The sequence below is a fragment of the Grus americana genome, chromosome 4, assembly GCF_028858705.1.
Source record: "Grus americana isolate bGruAme1 chromosome 4, bGruAme1.mat, whole genome shotgun sequence".
Classification (NCBI taxonomy): Eukaryota; Metazoa; Chordata; class Aves; order Gruiformes; family Gruidae; genus Grus; species Grus americana.
This window is the reverse complement of record NC_072855.1, coordinates 67537929-67558538: the sequence shown is the minus strand read 5'-3', so window position 1 is coordinate 67558538 and position 20610 is coordinate 67537929. Positions and strand designations below refer to the sequence as shown.

At 43.3% G+C, this 20610-nt stretch overlaps 1 protein-coding gene across 3 annotated transcripts in view; it reads right to left on the bottom strand.

Moving 5' to 3' along the window:
- The window catches only part of ZNF827 (zinc finger protein 827), a 134371-nt gene that overhangs the window by 89477 nt on the left and 24284 nt on the right, over positions 1-20610 (bottom strand). Inside the window, exon 1 of one of the 3 annotated variants that reach the window (XM_054825147.1) lies at positions 18404-18624. The exons of the other annotated variants lie outside the window; for them this stretch is intronic. Within the exon in view, the coding sequence (XP_054681122.1) occupies positions 18404-18446 (43 nt within the window). The 5' untranslated portion in view covers positions 18447-18624. Of the gene's footprint in view, positions 1-18403; positions 18625-20610 lie in introns of those variants that run through there. 3 annotated transcript variants of the gene reach the window in all.

The following is a 20610-nucleotide window of genomic DNA, read 5'->3' as shown; positions in this document are numbered from 1 at the left end:
CCAAGAAAGATTAACTATTCTTCTGTTCTAGGCAAGAGGTTATAGTTAGTAGCTGTGGGATCATAGTTTGAGGAGTGTTGCTTCCACTAGGACTCCGATATTTTAAGCACCAAATGAACAGGCATTGCCTTATAGTGCAGTTAGAAGACACTGTTAAGGTGACAAAAGCTCAAGACGAACAGAAGTGGTGGTCCTGTGCCCTCCCTTACATTTGCTCTGTTGTTTGTTTGACTGCTTGGTGAGCTAATTTCAATCACTAATTTGGCAGAAAACTACTCTGCCAAGAAATCAGAACAAAACTGATGTGAAGGGGGCAGGAACGGGGAAGCAGGAGTCGTCGTCAACCATCTGAGCCACCTATCTCCTGAGGTCTTTTGGGTTGCAAAGCATATCACATCTTGTCAATGGAAAACACCAGAGGATTCTCCCTTCCATCCCAAACCTCAACAATGTACTACACCTCTCAGGGAAGAGCTGGCCTGTGCAGTCAGGATGGCCACAGCAGTCAATATCATGCAGGGTGCTTTAGAAGCTTCATCTGGGACATCTGCAGCTGGGTTGGCCACCATAGACTCTTCTGATACTAATGAAAAAAATCTCTTCTCTAGAATTGGTTGGCAGCATCTTCCTGGGAGAAGAAAAGTCCTAAAGACCCAGAAATAATATTCAAACAGTGAGGTCAAATAATCAGCAGCCCTGCAAAGTAGGTGGGCAGAGCAGTACACCTCATAGTGTAATATATACGTATAACAATGTTACATACATATGTACACATATATAGTATATGTGTATAATATGTCTAATATTTGTCTCACTACAATTTAGAATTACTTTGTTCTAGCTGCATTATTTGAGATTCAGTGAGCTGAAGTACTTGAGGTGTGTTCATGAAACAGAACAGAACACACACGGCCTTAGAGGAGGGGAATATTTTTGAAGACCATTTCTCAAGCGGTACACCACAAAAGAGCATCCTACACAAAAAAACTTTCATCAGCTGACTTGACCAATACCTAGAATTCCTGGAGAGAAGTTAGACAAAGACAGTTGATCTTTATGATTGAGGTTTTCAGAAGAAACAAATATTTCTGAAGTCAGTTTACACTGCAAAGGCTGTCTAGTAGCCCCAAGACAGATTCATAAAGCACATGAAGTGTCAGTATAACAATAGAAAATCATTTTCCTTACAAAACATATTTTATGGTACCGATGTTCTTCTTGTAACAGTTTTATGGAGGCTGAGCAAAATACCACAGCCAGCCTTATTGCAAGTTTCTTCCACAGGCCCTCATGAACATCCTATAATAACCTATAGTTGAGTTTGGACACACCTTTCATAAAGCACAAGATAGTGATCGGACTAATTTATACACTAAAGGAATATGGCGAACTCAAAACCTGAAGTCTGTACATTAACATATCAAAGGAATACACCTCTTTTGCCTGACGAAAACAGAGAATATAATAAACCATTTGCTATAAAACCAAACACTTTTTTAGGAGGCAACTTCTCAGCCAGACTTAAGTCCCTTATCAGGAATTTCAGGCTTTCCTTCAGCTTCTTTTCAAACCAGCTATGATATCAGATTAAGGCTCTGATGGAGTATTATAAATTTGAGAACAAACTAAATATGTGGGAGATCAATGGCTATTCCCACAGCTCTATTTGAAATGGCAATCAGCTTTAACAATCTTTGACGGTTCAAGTGGTCCATGTGCAAGTCTACTCAGAGAGATTCCCTGCACCTGGAGTGGTAGTGCATCATCTACATCACCGCACATTTACCATTGTGGGCTCACTTACATGTTAATTTCAGTACAATGATTAGAAATTCTACCTTTTCTTAGTTATAAGGAAGTTTAAAAACTCCTTAAAATTATTCCTAGTTAGCCAAAATTCACTTTGCTTGTTCATTTGTTTTGCTCTAGACAGAAATCTTGGCAATAGGCTGTTGTAGTGAGAAAGTATCAAATACCAGAAGGTAATAGGGATGCTGGCACCTCCAAAATAAGAAGAGTTAAACATTTTTCTCAAGACTTCTATTATCCTTAGCATATAGAGTCAAGACCTATCATCCCAGCCTACGTCATAAAGGAGGGGAAATCACAAAATCATAGAATCATTTAGGTTGGAAAAGATCTTTAAGATCATCAAGTGCAACTGTAAACCTAGCACTGCCAAGTCCACCACTAAGCCATGTCCCTGAGTGCCACATCTACACATCTTTTAAATACCTCCAGAGATGGTGACTCAACCACTTCCCTGGGCAGCCTGTTCCAATGCCTGATAACCCTTCCAGTGAAGAAATTTTTCCTAATATACAATCTAAACCTCCCCTGGCACAACTTGAGGCCATTTCCTCTTGTCCTGTCATTTGTTACTTGGGAGAAGAGACCAACACCCACCTCACTACAACCTCCTTTCAGGTAGCTGCAGAGAGCAATAAGGTCTCCCCTCAGCCTCTTCTTCTCCAGGCCAAACAACCCCAGTTCCCTCAGCCGCTCCTCATTAAGACTTGTGCTCCAGTCCCTTCACCAGCTTTGTTGCCCTTCTTTGGGCATGCTCCAGCACCTCAATGTCCTTCTTGTAGTGAGGGGCCCAAAACTGAACACAGTATTCGAGGTGCAGCCCCACCAGTACTGAGTACAGGGGGACAATCACTTCCCTAGTTGTGCTGGCCACAGTATTTCTGATACAAGCCTGGATGCTGTTGGCCTTCTTGGCCACCTGGGCACACTGCTGGTTTGTATTCAGCTGGCTGTCAACCAGCACCCCCAGGTCCTTTTCCTCCAGGCAGCTTTCCATCCACTCTTCCCCAAGCCTGTAGTGTTGCATGGGGTTGTTGTGACCCAAGTGCAGGACCCGGCACTGAGCCTTGTTGAACCTCATACAGTTGGCCTCGGCCCATGGATCCAGCCTGTCCAGATCCCTCTGTAGAGCCTTCCTACCCTCAAGCAGATCAACACTCCCGCCCAGCTCGGTGCTGTCTGCAAACTTATTGAGGGTGCAACTCAATCCCCTCGTCCAGATTGCTGATAAACAGAAATGGCCCAAATACTGAGCCCTGTGGAACACCACTTGTGACTGGGGATATTTTAAGATTTCCACCATGGGTCTTCATTAGAAATGAAAATCTAAACAATTCTAGCAAACAATTTCGAAAAGCTGGCTACAACCAGATCTCCAAATGAGGGAGCTTAGTTTCCATTCCGTGTCAAATTATTGTGGGAGATAATGACATGAATGATGTATGGTTAATATAGGAATCCATAATATTTTAAAGTCATCCTTGAATGACAATTAACTCCATGAATGAGAAGAGATTTTACTCCTTTGCCAGGTCATTAATGAAATCTTCTTTGAAAAGTTGCTTACAGAACACAGAACTAGTGTCTCTATTAGGAAATTCTAAGCAGAAACACAAAACTGCCTTATCTTAAACATAGTCTACCTGCAAACCACAGGCTCAGTTACTCATTTCCAAATGACTACTTGCTTTGTAGTAGTTCAATTCTAGGTCATAGTCTTATTTTATATTTGAGGTAGAAGGCATCAAAATACAGATGTATTTTTTTTCTGATGAGATCTCTGATGGTCAGACTAGACAATCACCATGAGCTCAAGCAGTGAAGTAGCTCAGCACTCTGAATCTATCACCACATCACAGTTCTGTTTAGGTGTTATGGAAGACAAGATCTATTTACTTGGACAATTCTGCTTGAGAAAATTGAAAGATCGTACTGTGTTATTAAGATATCTAGAAGAAAAAAGCAGAGTAACAACCTCAGTTCTTTATACCTTTCATCCCTTAAAAGGCAATGGATTTCAAGAAAGGAGGTGGGCATATGTGAATGATCATGGAACTAGACAAAAACTTGACCTATGACCTAGAATAAAAGGCTCAGAGAAAAAAAAAGGAAATTTATCCATTTTCAGAGAGGTAAGCTTCTGCCTTGAACAGCTCAAATAAGATCAGCAGAATTTTTTTCTGCATACCCTACAATGCTTTTTGGTGCTGTAATGATCAGTCTCCAAGACAAAGACTAAGCATAACATATGGTTTAGAGAATCTATCTGCTGACTGGATGGCTCGACACATAAGTGATTATACTCTTCTTGGCTGTCAGTGGAATCCACAAGGCTTTGGCAAACACCAGAAGAAAATTGGGAGAAGCACCCTTAACAGTATCACTTCTATGTAGCGAGCACCTCCCAAGAAAAGAAGCCTCCATGGCACAACTGAAGTAAGGCATTAAGCATGAATACTACAGTTTCTTATATCACATTTTGTATGATCTAGGTGCGAAAAAAGGCAGAAAAGCTTTGCTTTCTAATCTTCATTTAACTTGGTAATAAATAAAATTGGTGGTCCACTCTGTTTTGCATACCTATGTTCTCTAGTTTTGAGGTACATCTATAAATTGCCTGCTCTTACTCAGTGCCTTCATCAGCTAACAATCCATGCTAATTAAGGCCTGTACCTGACCTGCCACCTCCCCAGAACCAGCTGCGGTGATAGCTGTCTCAACTCTTTACTGCAACAAAATGCATCTTCATTGTCTGAAATGCACTGCAAGCCTCAGCACAGTCACAACCCCAACAGTAAAAAGTAGGCACAAGAATCCTCATGTTCCTCACAATTTACAGCAGCCAAGAATAAAGTGATATGTTTATGCTATAGATTATTGTAACACTGATTTCCCCTCAATACATGCAACTTATTTTAGTGTGGCTAGTCATTTAAAACTGACAGGGTCACCACAGCAACATGATTTTAGTCACCCTTACAGTTGGAAAGGAAGCAGATGAGAAGTTGCAAGTGTCAATTCCGCTGGCAAAAGGGGCTGACTAAAGTGAGAAAAGTAGTCAAACATGCCACTTTGTTGCATACAAACAACGTGCAGTGAAAATAAATAACTCCCAGATCACAACTGCAATTTAACATTATGACTTGGGAACAGCCATAAGTTTGCAAAAAGTTCTCATGTTACCTGAAAGACTAAAATTTATCTAAAAGCTCCAGGAAAAAGCCATAAATCACCTATACTCTGAGCTGTGCTGTGCAGGCCAATTCCAAACTTTCCTAGGGGACAAACCATTGACCAAAAGGCTAATCGAGGCACCAAAACCACACTGGCTGATTACCTGTTCCTTCACCCATTCATTTCAAGGAGTTGCCCTCATGTGTTGTGCACACCATATAGGATCGTGCCCTTAAGCAATCCAGAGTAAATTTACCATAGCTACCACAATGTATCAGAAAAAATTGTCTGCTAAGGTTGATAAATCAGTCAATTACCTGCTTCCTTGACTTTTATTCTTGTGTAAATGTTTTCATCCTTACATTACCAGTACCTACGAGAAGACGATCTGTACATTCCCAAAACCAGCTATTTAAATTACTAGCAAATCCTTAATTACTATAAACAAGATTACAACAGCCCTGTTTAAAAAAGGTCTCTAAACAACAAAGCAATAGCTCCAGAAAAGAAAGCTCCCTTGCTGTCATTACTTGAGGCTGCGTCTCCACATTTACTCTTGCTCTGTGCACGACCCTCAGTGCTCGCTCAGCCCACCTGAACGCCACAGCAAGAGCACCTGCTGTCTTTCCATTGATACCCCCTGCATGGCTCAGCATATACACACACATGAAGTTACCAGTCTCCCCTCAGCTCCTCCTATGAAGTCCAAACCACCTTCCTCCCCAAGCCACACACTCCCCCTGCCCCTTTAAAAGAAGAAATCATTAACATACAGAGGAAGGTAAAGACAAGCAAATACCACCAAAGCACTGCAATTACTGACTTCATCTTCAAGGCAGAGATGCTTTAGTGCCCCTGGTGGGAATCTAAATAACAGTCCAATCCCCGCAGGTGCCAGGAGGGTATGGGAAAACCACAGAAGGCCACTGTCCTTGCCAGTGAGCTGGTTTGGGCTCAAAATAGAATACTAAATCTATGGCAAGGTAGATGTGCATGATTTCAGGTAAAATTTCCCTTTCCATACTTCCTTTCTCACTGCCAATAGCAAGAGATTTCCAGAAAAGGAGAACAGAAAATACCTGACTAATGACACAGAAGCTGAAACCAACAGGATAATGATATATCATCCTTCTTCCTCCACACACAGAATTTATTAAATACAAAGGACTGTGCAATAGATCTGGTTTCCTGTATCTCTTCAAAAGTATAGTCAAATTTTAGAATTGAGAAGCAGAAAACTCCCACCAGGGCTTGTACAGGGACAGACCAATGTAAGCCCAGCATAGCTTCAATACTTGAGGAAAGCTCTTTAGAAAGTTTCAGCAGCACTGTAAAAACATACAGCAACATCCAGAACATATCTAGTCATTTCAAGGAGCACGTTTTCCATCTTTTTCCCCACTTACCTCTGTTCCTCCAAGGGACAACTGCTCTACAGATGCACAACCTCATCCATTGTTAACCTTGGTTTCCCTAAGAAACTGCCAAGTACATCTTTCCTACAGGAAATTAGAATTAATCCTAATTAGAATACAGGCTCTCTTTCAGGCTGAAACTATCTTTTTGTTGGGTCACACATGCCTCGGACAGCAGGCTGACTCCCTGGCTTGTACTCCTATGTACTATACAAAAAATAACAAAGGAGAAGGAAATAATATTTCCTAGTCTCTCTCATACACAAGGTAATCCTTGAGAGCACTTTCTGATGTCTAATCACTACCGTAGAAAACAGAAGTCCAGGAGACACTCAGCTGAAAGAGTAATCAGAAGTCCTGCAGAAGATGGTATTTCTGATCTGCTTTCTCCATGACTACTGGCTCTAATTTCCCAAGCCAGGCCAACAATGTTAAGGATAATACAAATGGCAACCTTCACTTCTCCTCTTCTCTCCAATGGATTAAAGGCATGCTGCGTCTTCTCTTGAAGAAGTTCCAAATAACTTCTCATTCTACTAACTTCTGAAACTGCCAATAGTTTTCAGGAAGTGATAAAGTAGTGATATTACAAAAACGAAAAATGGCTATTTCTCTACTTTCCTACCTTTCCTGAACAATCTTCTCCAGATAGAGAAAACTGGTCCAGAAAACTTACCATAAATATTGACTGGCAAAGGGTTAAAAAAGAGAAGAATTATCAGTGATAAAAGCAGTGATTATATCACAAGTGGTTTTGGAGAAACAGAAAAAGGAAGGAAACTAGTCCTCATCAATGTAGTAGCACTACACAAGGATTAAAGCTGGGAAAAAAAGCTGTCTGTGAAGCTCTCCCAATAGGTGTGAAGAATCTCTGAAGAGAACTTCTTGTTGAGCCACAGGAAAAAAAAAATAAAACAAACAAGAACTCAAAAAAGCTGGAGATACCATGTCTGTAGACTGTCCTGCCGAGCCTCCAAACATCCCCACAAACATCATACAAACCCAACAGCTCTGTCATTGCAGTCTAGAACTCTTGGACCCAGAAACTGTTCCAAGGAACACAGTTATAACTTATAGCACCAGTAAAATAGCAAGAGAAAAATTCTTGCTTGCCAAAGGGAGGTTTTCATCTCCTGAGCATAAAGTTAACCCAGCAAGCTTCTAAGGAAGGAAGAAGAACACAGCCTCTCTCTCTATCCCTCTGTCTCTTTATTGCTGCAGGAGGCTGGCTGGCTGCTCTTCATATAAAGGACATATTGGAGTTTGAAAAACTGTCAAAGAAGTGGTTGCATTTGCCTGTCTTGATGATATGATGTACTGTTGTACATTCTGACCTATGCTTACTTTGACTTTTTTGGTCAGCTCATTATTTCCTTTTCTGAGCACGAATAAGACATCTCAACTTCCCAACAGCCCCAGTGGCATTCTGGCAAAAGCAATTCATTCCACTCGATTCGGAACAATTGTTACCGCTACATATTCAATAATCCAGACAGTTCTGTTCAGGTAACGCATAGAGCCAGGTTCTCTCCTGTGTGACACGTGAGTATTTGGCAAAGGAGGAACACAGCATGAACCTTTACAGCGCTCCAATTCTCCCTTGTGTTTTCTAACCTAGACTCAGCCTGGAGACTGGTTTATCAACAGCAGCTGGAAATGGCTGTTAACTAGCAACTAGATTCAAGTGTATTCCAGCTGTGGCTTCATCTCTGACCTTTTCCATCTTGGATTCACAGTCTATTCTAAGTTACAGTGATATGAAGATGTACGAAAGAACAGTATTATTTCTCTTCTAGGAACATCCCCATGCAATGAGAATCCCCATCTGGAAAGGCCAAGGCAACTTCCATAACATTTGCATCACCCTAGCAGCACAAGGGAGATCAGAGGAAGGCTGCAAAGCTGGCCCACTGCTGATAATAAACATCAAGTCCTAGTTTAAAAATAATGTTAAGTGGAACTAAATGAAGTCATCTTAAATTATTCTAAATATTGAAGTTGGAAAGGTAGTGACAGCAAATACTGTGAACTTTCTTTCCTTTCATTAAAATACAGAAAGAGAAAATCCCACGCTAACCACTCAAAACACTGAGTCTTAGAAAAATTCTTTTAAAATGTATGGAATTGTTGCTTTAGAACACATTTAGGAAGGTTGTTCCAGTGATCAATAAAGTAAAAGAAACAACAAAATCAACTAGAAATCCCTATGTCACCTTAATATGTAGGTGGCAATAAACAAAACATGGGAAGCCTCAGATCAAGCTGCTATGGTGCCTTTAATTATCCCTGTTGTCTTTACAACCTCTACCCAGGGGTCACAAAGTGAAGGAAGGAGCTCACAAACCATATGTATGGCAATATTCAGCCATAGCAGGTGACATCAGACCAGTGTACCTGCTCTAACAAAGATCTCCTTTTGTTTTGACTAGCTTCTGTTTATTTTTGCTATATGCAGCTTCTCCTGCTCTATTTTTGGTAAATAATGCGCTCCTGATTTGCCATTTTACTCTGCCCCATTACTCACCTGAGGTGTTTTATGCACATTAGCTTTCCAACTGGTTCAGAAACAAAAGGTTTAGGTTTCAGATACTGAAATTATTCCTTCCTGTAAGTGTCACAGGAATCTAGTTCCCTATAATTTAACTTTTTTCCTCTCTCCCAAAGTCAGATTAAAACATGGCAAATTATATTCTCTGTGTTTCTAATTTGTCCCACAAGGATGATATTATGGTAACGTATCTAAGGGAAGCTTCAAGAAGTGTTTGTCTTGTCGTGCTGTGTTTGCTACCAAAGACAGCTGCTTTCTCCGTCCCTGAGAGGATTGCTTGGGGTTAACAAGCAAAGCCAAATAAATGAGGATTAGGAAGCTACTCATAGTGGTAGGCGAACACACAAAAGCAGACCTTTCCATGTGGAATAGGCACTCCTCACTCCTAGACACCCTGTTTAAGGCACTGCCTCAGCTTTTAACCTTAAGAAAAGTCAGAGGTCACATAATTAATGTGCAAACACTGAATAAAGAGTGGACATTCCTCAAACCTTATCTTATTTTAAAGAGATTTAGGATTCTGTGCCAAGCTCCTAGTACAAGAAACTAATGCTATGACTACTTAGGGCACAGACACAGCATAAATGGCAGCAACCCGTTTCTACATTATGCCTAAAAATCCACCTAAAAATCACATGCAGAGGAATAGCTAGAAGCGAAGGGGAAGTTTCATGTTCATGTCCATTCCATTGCTGGCTTTTCTGCTGAACAAACAAGTGTGCCAATGGCAGTGGGATTTGATTTTATTTTTTCAAAGTGCATTTCTTGGCTGAAAACTCTGTGGGCTTTACCAACACTTTTTATGCTGGCCAGTAAATGCCTTCAAAGACAACAACTCTGATCCTCATGCAAGTATGTCTATACTAAATAACGCAGTGCTATGTAGCAGTATCTGAGCCAGCCTGAGTATACCCACAAGTATTATAGCTGAATTAACCTGGGTAGACTGCTGTGATAACTGCCTCCTGTACACAAGGTAGCTTATTTAGAGCTTGCTTTGTTATCTCAATGTGGCACAGCACTGCACAGGAAGACCATATAAACAATTATGGTGAATTCTATTTAGACCTTATGGGCAATGTAAAAGTACCTCAAGGTGGGCAGAAGAGCCCCCTTCAGAGTTATTCGTTGTGCAAAGAACTCCCTTTAGCAATGCAGAATTGACAAAAGGATTATGTCAGCCCTTCCTTTCCAGAAAAAGGAGCAGGGTGAGAGCCTGGGGGCAGCAGAAATTGGAGCAGCTCTAGGCTGTTATGCTTACACTGGTGCCTGAGAAGGGCTCTTCATAGGTTCAAAGTGCTAGAAATACAGAGGTAGATAAGGGGAAGTTCTGCTCTAAACACAGATAAAGAACTGGGTTCTCAGTCACTAGTTGCCAGGTCCAGATTTGGCACAGCGTTCTACAAGGGGAGACACTCTGGCTGTGCTTCAGGAAAGCAAGCAAACACCACCAGCTACACCACCAGCTGCTATCTAAATCCACTTGCCTGCCACCATCTCTGTTCCTTACCTACTTTTCACTGCGTGATCATCTAGTTGTGGAAGATCTGTTCTTACTTTAATTTTGGGGATTTTTTTTTTTAGATGAGTAATTATTTGTACTACTACACAGATCAAAGTGACGTCTAGAAGTAGCTTGCAAAGAATTTGTGTTTATTAATAAAGTCACACATGGGGATCACTCATTAAACTAAATACACACTTGTTAAAGCCATGAATTCTTTTAATGCATTTTTCTAAAAGTTAGTTGCCATTTATTTTCAAGAATTCACCAGAATTCTCATTTTTGCCCTGATAAGGATCTCACAAACTTTAGCAGGCACCAAGATCCAGGACATGTCCAAAACATTGACTTAAAATAGGAAGTTGTAATTTTAAAGTAAGTTTATGCCAAATCATCTCCCTTACAGAAACTTTCAGATAAAACTTAAGACCGTGCAAGAAAGAATTCTTTGTACCTGCATAGAAAGCCCCGCAATAGAGGTAAAACACATCCAAGCAGCAAACCCCAGATGAGGGCCAGCAGAGCTATAAACCCTGCTTGAGGAAGGGAATCCGTAGAGATAGGACCATGCAGAATTCAAAGGGATGATGACAGTAGCTTGCTTTGAGTCGCTTCAAAAATTTTATTTCTACCCTAGTGAGAGAGCGTCTCAAATAAAAGAAACAAAACAGTGCAGATGTTTGGAACCTAATTTTGCTTTCTGAAACTGCTGATCAAACCACTCATTACAAGACCTCTACCATTCACTAATCCTTTCATTTTTAATGCATTTTATTCTAAACAGCAGCTAAATCATCAGTCTTGCATTAAAACTTCTCTCTCTTGGTCTACTGTACCATCAGCACCAGTCATTCTTTTCCCCCAGCTTCCATCCCTACTGCCTAAGTACTAAACAGAACAAGGAAAAGGACTTTTTATGCAGCCCAGTTTTTATCTCCTTGCTGCATGTTTCCCCCCCCCCCAAAAAAAAAAAAGAAAACCAAACCCATAACTCTTTCATGATTCCAAATTAATTGAACTTGGACTCTGTGAATTCTTAACCCGCAACAAAGAAAAGGCTTGTCTTAGAGTTAGGCTTAACTTGAGATTCTGCTACTCGGTGCATTTATACCACAAGCAGGAATCCCTTGAAAGACAGGAAAAACTTTAAGGAATAGAGCTAACTACTTAGCTGAAAGGTTCAGACTGAGCATTCAAAATATTTGGAGTTCAGACCAGCCTGTAAGTGCTACTGAAGGTACATGAGGAAAAGAGAAATTGTCTTTGGGAGCATAATGCCTCCATAATTGTGACCCTGAGTTAGTCTGTACAGAAAAGAAACTAAAAGACAAGCTCTCATGTGAGCTTATGGATACATGTTGCTGAATCCTTCACTGAAGTAGCCACAATGCAGCATGTATGTGCAGAACCAATGCTGACTGTACCCTGCAGCACGCATCCTTTCAACTGAAGTATGAGTCAAGTCTGAGTTTTATTATTTAACTACATTAAAATAAAAATAAATCATTGGGGAAAGGGATATTATCCACCTTTTTGAGTTGTTTTTTTTTTTTCCCTTCAGCCCAATATAATTTATTATTCTTCATGCCCCTATCAGTTCATATCATTTATATTCTTCACAGAAAACATTTTTTTAAAAGTGGAATAAAGCCAGAAAGTTTTACTTTAGGGAGCAGAAAGAAAGAGGAAGGGAATTCCCCACACCCCCTTGAAAACTGGATTCTGTTACATACTGCTAGCTACTTTGTAGTCCAGATTTGTGCATATTATTATTTTTCTAAAACACATGATACTTTAGCCTCCATACATCCTGAAGGGTTTTGTATCTGTAAACCTAAATGACACAAATCACGTACCATGAATGGCAAACTACCAACAAAAAAATGGTATACTAGAAACCAGGACAAGATATTATTTAGAAGATATACTCTTCAAGCATGTCTCTGGAGTAGTTTAACAGCTGCAACAGTAAAAGGATTCCAGGCATAAGCCATATTAGCTCTCCCTAACCATCTGAACTAACACCTATATTACGATTTCTTTGCAACGTGAAACAAAAAAAAGTCCTCTATATGGTGCTTCATGACAAATCACATGCCTTGTAAAGCTTCATGTTAGAAACCCTTTTAACTTCCAAAAAGTCCTCTTTTGTAGGTCATGCTCTCATTATCTTGCTCTGGGATCTGGTCTGATTAAATTATAGGAAATTACTAATACTTCACTTTGAACAGCCAGGTCCTCCTGGCTCTTCTTTTTTTTTTTTCTAAACTTAATTCCTCCTACTCCTGCCTTCTTACATATGAAAAAGACAACAACCACTCTATTACAAAGATTAAGTCATACTCTTTCTTCATCTATTTTAAAATTTAAAAGCAAAAATGCATTCTGTCTGCATGCTCTCACATTTCCCATGCCACTGCTCTACCTGTAGGTTTTCCCATTTGGCCAACTAAAGTTTGTGGGTTTGTTCTATAACCTTTTGCACCCCCGTCCCCTCTAAAATCTAATTCATAAGATCCTAAAGACTTAAATAGCTTAATGAGCAAAACACTGACTTTTTGGTAGTCCAATTTATAGTCCAGTATGATTTATTCATATTTTGTACTATCAGACAATACTAAGACATAGTCTACTACTGAATGGCTGTAGACATTGATCATTGAACGATTTCATACAAGTGACTTTTATGTATAATAATTTTTAAAAAGCATACAAATTTAAAGAGACAGAAACTTTACATGTCAGAAAGAATTCCTGTAAAGGGAGAAGGTATTTCTCAAAAGCCTATGACGACTTTGCTACCATGAGAGGGACAAAATAAGAACAGTGTTTTCAGGTGGAGTAATGTGGATGCTACTCCATCCACCAGAAGGCTGCTGTTGATTTGAGAGGTGCATTATGGTACCACCAGGACAACCATGATGATAGCAGTGAAATTATTAACCTAATCATATTAAGAATAATAATTTTCCTTACATGGATCCTCTTGTCATCAATGAACTATATCATGGTCCCTGCAGTGGTAAGAGGTTAAAAATAGTAAATAGAAAATATGTTAAAAGCTTCCCCTTGTACATGCAATGTCTGGGAGTAAAGTAATAAACTCTATTAAGAGAGAAAAATTCCTGTTCCTGGCAAGAACCTTCTGTCTTGGAGACAACTCTTGAATGCCAAATGATAGTAAAGGCTTTTCTGACATTGGGAAGCCTTTCGAAAAACTCATCTAACACATCCTCTCTTGCTATCAAAAAGTATCAAATGAAGCAAGTTGCAGAAATAAAAAAGGAGGATGCTCTAAATCACTGTTAATTTACTTGTTTGACAGTATTTTCTTTACACTCTGATGATATAATCCAGCAATAAAAAACCAATATAATAAAAAGCTGCACAGAGTTTAAGGTGTTTTTTTACCATATAGAAACAGCTGCACACTTCAAACAGTATCTGGAATATCTAACAGAACACCTGACCATGAAAGCAAGAAGAGTTATGCCCCCTCATGATCACATATCCAGCTTTCGATATTGAAACTACTCTTGTATCAATTCTGCATCTTCTTCTTCAACAAAATAAATACAACAGAAAATACCATAGCAGTTTGTCCTACATTAAACACATTCTTCAGAAAGTAGTAGTAGTTCAAACTTCTCAATGTAGCATCTAATTCTGCCTGATAGTCTATAACAAATGCAAGCCTTGTATAAATGGTATTGTGGCATTCATTCACAAACTGCATTGCTTACAAGCCTCTCAGAATCAGGAGTATCGAAGGAGTATCGATTGCTACACTTAAGGCAATGTAGCGGTCTAGATGTTAAACATTTACTCCAGTGCCTCAAAACTTCCCAAAACTTTTACTTTTCAGGTTGAATTCTTGCAAGTCACATTTGTGCAGCTCAGGGGAAATAGACTTTCAGGAATTCTCAGAAAAGAAAATAATAGCATGAGGTAGAATGGAAAGTAAGGCAACAAGGAGAAAAAAGAGTAAAATTGTATTTATACATACATTTTTAAAGACTCTGATGCTAACTGAATAGATAAAAAAAAATAATATCTAAGTGCTGAAGTAGCTGAAGGAGAACAAAAAACTCTAACACATACACACACTAAGGAATAGCAAAATTCCTTTAAACATTCCGGTGAAAATGAATTGACTTGTCTGAGTTAGTCGCATCCAAAAGTAATCATAAGACACATGCGCACTGGGAAAATTTTTAACTTATGGACCTAACTCTGTCATTGTAAACTGAGTCTACACTGCTGTAGTACTTAGTTTGGGTATGAATGAGCCATTGTCTGTCCAGGAACTCCTAAAGTCTCTTCCTCATTCACTTTTATCTTAAATTAAAAAGGATACACTTTCTCTTGTATTTCACAGAGTGTGAGTGAAGACATTCTGCTGGCATCTGTGACTAAACAGTTCCCAAAACGTGACTTCCTTACACACAGAAACTCAGCTTACAATACCTGTTAATATCAGAGTCTCAAAGGGCCCATCCACCTGATGGAACCCTGAGGTTTGTCCTGCTTTGAGCAGAGGATTAGCCCAGACAACCTCCAAAAGATCCTTCCAAACTAAATTATGTTGTAAACAACTCCAGTGAGTGGAAGCTCAGCCTGAACTCTGCCATTTTAAGCAGATGCCACCGAAACACAGTATTATTGCATATAACAATATCAATCTTTTTTTCCCTCAGCAACTGAAGTATCAGTATCTAGCAACTCCCTTAAAACTAAATGAAATTGTTGCAACAGCCTGATATCTCTCTAACGAATTCTTGTACAGAGAACTTCTTCACCATACCATGCGTTTTGGCAGTAGAGTCTTCTCTTGTGAGATTACCTCTGAATTTACATGAGGGCTGTTCAATGAAGTCAACGGACAGAAGTATAACATCAGGGTCCTGGTCAGCAGCAGCTGCATACTGTCACTTCAAGCAGTGTGACAGCATTCTTCAGGTGCATTTCAGGGTACGTAACCATTTATAAGAAATTAATTAAGGCCTAGAGATACTGAGAACACAGCTTCCTACCTAAGCTATATTAGAGTCCACAGGACTTGTCAGACTAAGTTACATTTCCTCAATTACATTGTAACACTGGTAAATTAGTCCGTGTATCAACATTTTACTGCTTATTTCCCAACAATTGCAACAGAATCCAAAATGCAGAGAGGTTCAGTAAGATGGTACATTATTTAGGTGCAATGAAGAGCATTCATGCACCAGCAGCAACCTGTAACACAACTTCGGAGTGAATCATAGCGTGATACCCACAACAGGGCAGAGTTAAGGCTGAATACAGTACTAGCCATCTTCTTTCTAGATGCGCATGGTGCACTTTACATTCTTCTGCCATCATTAATACTTCAAAATGAAATACACATGCTGTTCCTCTAAGAAATGTATTGCTAAACCCAGCAGGAATTGTAGAATAAAAATATATTTTACACTGAGTACCCGTTAAAGCAACATGTTGCTAAAAAAACAAAAATTAAAAAAATCACTATTTACAGCATTTGCACACCAAAAGCATTTTCTGAATCTGTAGAACTGCAGGCTAGAACAGTATTCCTGCAATTGTTCCTGAATTATCTAATATATTATTATTATTATTATCAAATAATAGCTTTTAATCCAATGCAAGCTAGTTGCAAAAGAAATTAAAATAAATAAATTCCATTAAATTCGTGTGGGACATATAGCATGTGCGTGTTTCACACATCAGGAAAAAAACTCCCATGAATTGAACCAAAAAATTAATCTGAAAGAACTGCAAATTAGGCCGTGCATTTAAAATAATTAAAAAAAAAACCAAAAACAAATAACACACGCACAACTCGATTTGCACAATGAAGGCAATTGTTCCTTGGCCCAGAAAAAGCCGTGACTTCCCCCGGCGCGGGCGGTCAGGAGGTCGGGGCCGAGGGGAGCCTCAGCCGCAACCCGGAGGCAGGGGCAGACGCGAGCCCGGCGCCGGAGCCGAGCCCCCGCCGCCGTGCACGGGAGCGGCACGCCCGAGCGAGCTAAAATGGAGCCCAGGTTTGATGTCAGCCCGAGAGGCAGGCGGAGGGCAGCCGCACCGGGGCGGGGGCGAGGGCAAGGTCAGCCGCCGGGCCGGCCGCAGCGCCCGCCCCGCCGCCTCCTCCCGCCCCGAGAGCCCCTTTTCGCCTCCCCGCTCCCGCAGGGCTTCTGCCAAACCGGGGAGGTGGCGCTCACCCCCTACCACCCCCCTCGAAACGCCCCTCCACGGCCACGCAAGGCCCTGCGCGCCCGGGCTTGGCCCCTGCCCCCGCCCGCCGCGCCGGGGCCGGGGCGCTGCAGAGGCGGGCGCCGCGCTCCCGCCGCCTCCCCCGTGCCAAGCCGCCCCGGCCGGCGTTCTGCGCGGGGAATTAGCGCCGGGGCTGCCGGCTCGGCTCCTCTAGCGGGCGGACCGCGAAAGGGCTGCACGGGGGCAAACGGCGAGAGGAGGGGAAGGGAAGAAAAAAACCCACCAAAAAACCCCCCAAGCAACCCCACCACAACTCAAGCCCTTGACTCGACTCCGGCGGAAAGGAAAAGGAGAGAGAAATATTTGCGGGGCTGCAAGTGCCGCCCCCCCACCCTGACACCCCCAGACCCGGCCCATGTGCCGGTGCTGGAAGGGCGGGAGGGAAGCGCTGCCCCAGCTCCTTCGCCCGCATAGCGGGGGGGGGGGGAAGACGGGAACGGTCCGCGCTCCGCCCGCAGCGGCGCCCCCCCGAGCAGGGGCCGCCCCGGTGAACTCCCGGTGACCGAGCCCGGCTACGGCACCGGCGGCTCAGCTCTCGCCCTGCCCCGAGCCCGGCGCGGAGGAGCTGCAGGCACGCTCCGAGCAGATGTGCCGCAGACAGACAAATGACCCCTCCATCCACCCCCCGCTCTCCTTAAACCAACCCTGGGGCCAAGCAGGGGCAGGGTATTTTTAGGTCCCTTCCCCTCCCCTCCGCCTCCCTCTCAATAGCTGCCGAGCGCTTAATACAAGGAGCGGGGGGAGAGCGAGCGGGAGAAAAGTTAACTGTTTTGCAAAGAGGGGAGAAAATAGGCAGGGAGGGGGGAGGGAACGAGAAGGAGCAGGGCAGGGTGAGCTGTGTCAGGGGATGTGTGCGTGTGTGCGTGCGCACGGAGTGCCCGCAGGCAGAAGATCGGGATGCACTTTAGCCCTGTGCTCTGCTGCTCTCGTCTGGGGCAGCGCCGCCGAAGCCCGAGTCTCGCCTGGCTCGCCTGACCCTTCATTTCACTGCGGCCAGGAGGAGCCCCGAGCCCGCCGCCGCCGCCGCCTCTCCCTGCTCTGCAGGGACCTCGCCTGCCACGGTCTGCCTCCCCGCCGCCCCCTCCCCCGCCGCCGGCAGCGGCCCCGGCCCCCTACGGGGTGGCCGTAGGGTCGGTGCGGGGTGCCCCCGCCACTGCCGCCGGCCCCCTCCGCGGCCGCTGCCCGCCTCCCCCCGCTCCCGGGCCGCCCAGCCCCGCCGCAACCTTTAGCCGGGGACGGACCTCTCGGCTGGTTCCGCACAAGACGCCAGCAGCCGCTTCCCCTCTCGCCGCCCTCCCCTCCGGTGCTAGCCCCCCTCCCTACCCCAATAAAACAGACACCCCCCCCCCCGGCCCCAAAGAGAAACCCACACCGCGCTCCCCCCCCCCCCCAGCACAAATGCACAATCACGGGCGAGGGGAGGGAGAGAGAGGAAAGGGCGAGAGACGCGAAGAAAGAAGGGGGGAAAGGAGAGAGAGAGGAAAAATTAAAAGGGCACAAGGCTGTTCATCACCAACATGGCTGCCTTAGCTCAGACCTAAAAGAGGAATAACCCAGGCTGTGTCTTTGTCAGTTTCACCTCTGTAACCCTAAACTAATGCACGAAACGACGGAGGCGGCTGCAGAGGGGAAGGAGACGGGGAGAGGAGGAAGGAGAAAATGGCAAAAAGAGGGGGCACTTACGTGAAGAGAGGCGCTTGGGTTGCTCCTGCTTCCTCCTGGGCATTTTCCCCCTTTTTTCACATTCTCCTCCTTGGTTTAACGGGAGATCAAATAAGACCGGGAGGGGGGGGCACAGACAGGCACAAAGCCGGGGCCCCCGGGGGAGCTGCTAACCGGGGCAGGTTTTCCCTCTTCGCCGGGGGAAAGGGGGTTGAAGCCGGTTTTCCCGGAGCCACCGCGAAGGGCTCCCTCTCCCCCTCTCTTTTTCTTTTTCCTCTCCCCCCCCCCGCCCCCCCAACCCGGTCGTGCACCTGGCTTGTCCCCGGTCGCAGTATCCCTCAGCGGCCGGGGATGTGTTCCCGGCGGGCGAGCGGGCGCCGGGCGCCGTGCCGGGGCGAGGGCTGGCGCGGCGGTTCCGAGGGCTGCGCCCCGCGCGGCTCCCGGCCCCTAACTAACACTAACGCCGGGATCAAAGGGCAGCGGCGGCGGCGGCGCTCACGGCTCGCCCGCGGGCGGCAGGCAGGCAGCGAGAGGCAGACAGGGACACACACACACACACACACCCCGGCGGGCGGGCACACGCGCGCACACACACACACGCACGCCCGGGCAGAGCAAAGGGGAAGGTGCCCCCGCTCCCCCGCGGCGCTCCGGGCGCGGCGCGGCGCTGCGCGCCGGCGGGGTTCAGGCGGAGGATGCGCTGCCCCAGTCCTGCACCCGGTTCCTAATTTGGTCTTTTTAAAAAAAAAAAAAAAAAAAAAAAAAAGAGGGGGGGAAATTTGTGGGTCTCGACCATCCGCACTGTAATCTTCTCCTTTCTGGTGGGAAAGAAAATAACAACAATCCTTTTTTAAATTAAGATATTTTGTCTTCCTGTGTTAGAAAAAATGTACTTGTCCAAAGCTAACCCCACAGAATTTCTTGGATGTGTTCAGCTATTCCTTCACAAAGCACAGGGGCCGGAGGGGCTTATTGGAACTGAACTTGGGCGGGGGGGGGGGGGGGGCGGAAGGGGAAAGGGTGATTAGATACATCTCCCTCCATCCCAAATTAAGCGTACAAAATAAGCAAGAAAGGAAGATGGGCAAGTTAGTATGTAGATAAGATGTTCCAGTAATCAGGTTCTGACACTTTCTAGTGCAGGTTTTAAAAAGTGGAAAGAATGCAAGCAGCATGAAAATCACAACTCCTTGAGAAGTGTGTGTGTGGGGAGGGGGGGAGGAAATCAAGATTAGGTCACCCCTAATGGTTGATTTAACTGCTACATGATACTCCTACAGCGCACACAGCAATGTGGACTTCTGAAATTTACTTTTTTTCCTGCTGTAATGCAGGTATAAGAAGCTTTATCCTGAAGCAATTCCAGCGTGTATTATGAAGCCAGGATAACCGTTTTCATTAACTGATACATACTTTCATTACTTCACAAATCACACATCTTTCTTCAAAGACAGACATGAAGGTGGGGGAAAAATATAGAAGAGGGATTGGGTCTCACTAAAGCACAAAAGGTACTTCGTGAAAGAGAAGTGCTCTCTTTGTGACTTGCAGTCATTTGGATAAAAGTTCACACAGAGTTTGTTAATGATTTAAACTCTAAAACCTGTTACTACATTTGAAGTAAAATGGTTTGAAACACGGTTGTTTCATATAGCTCTCTCTTTGTGTAAGGAAACTTTGAACTTGGCAGAATACATAATCGAAATCATGAGTCAGATGTTGCAAAAATTAAAAAAAAATACATTATTCTAGCATGTATACCTGTTAGATTTTTTTTTTTGCTTTCAACAACCTGACTCATCATTTTATCACATCATTTTTTATCCTAGCCTCAAAATACTTTTTTTTTTAAATAAACAACTGTCTAGGAAAACACAAACCAGCAGATCTGCAACCTAAATCTTTTAAACAGTCAGCTTACACTCTTAAACACCTCAAGTTAGAATGGTTTCAAATAATATTATACCCATTTTAAAGCCACAATTATCTTTTCTACAGGAAAAAAAAAACCCTAAGATTTAAAAGATTATATATATATATGAGAATCTCAGGTTCGCTGGCACGCATGTGCAATTCTGAGTTTAAAACCACATGTGCAGAGTACACTTCTACTGAGATAAAATAGACTCCTGACTTCAGCTGGTTTATCATCTCATGATGCAGCTAAAATACTTCATTTTCATGGAGAGATTTACTTATTTTTAATCCAGAAATAAAAACCAAAATGT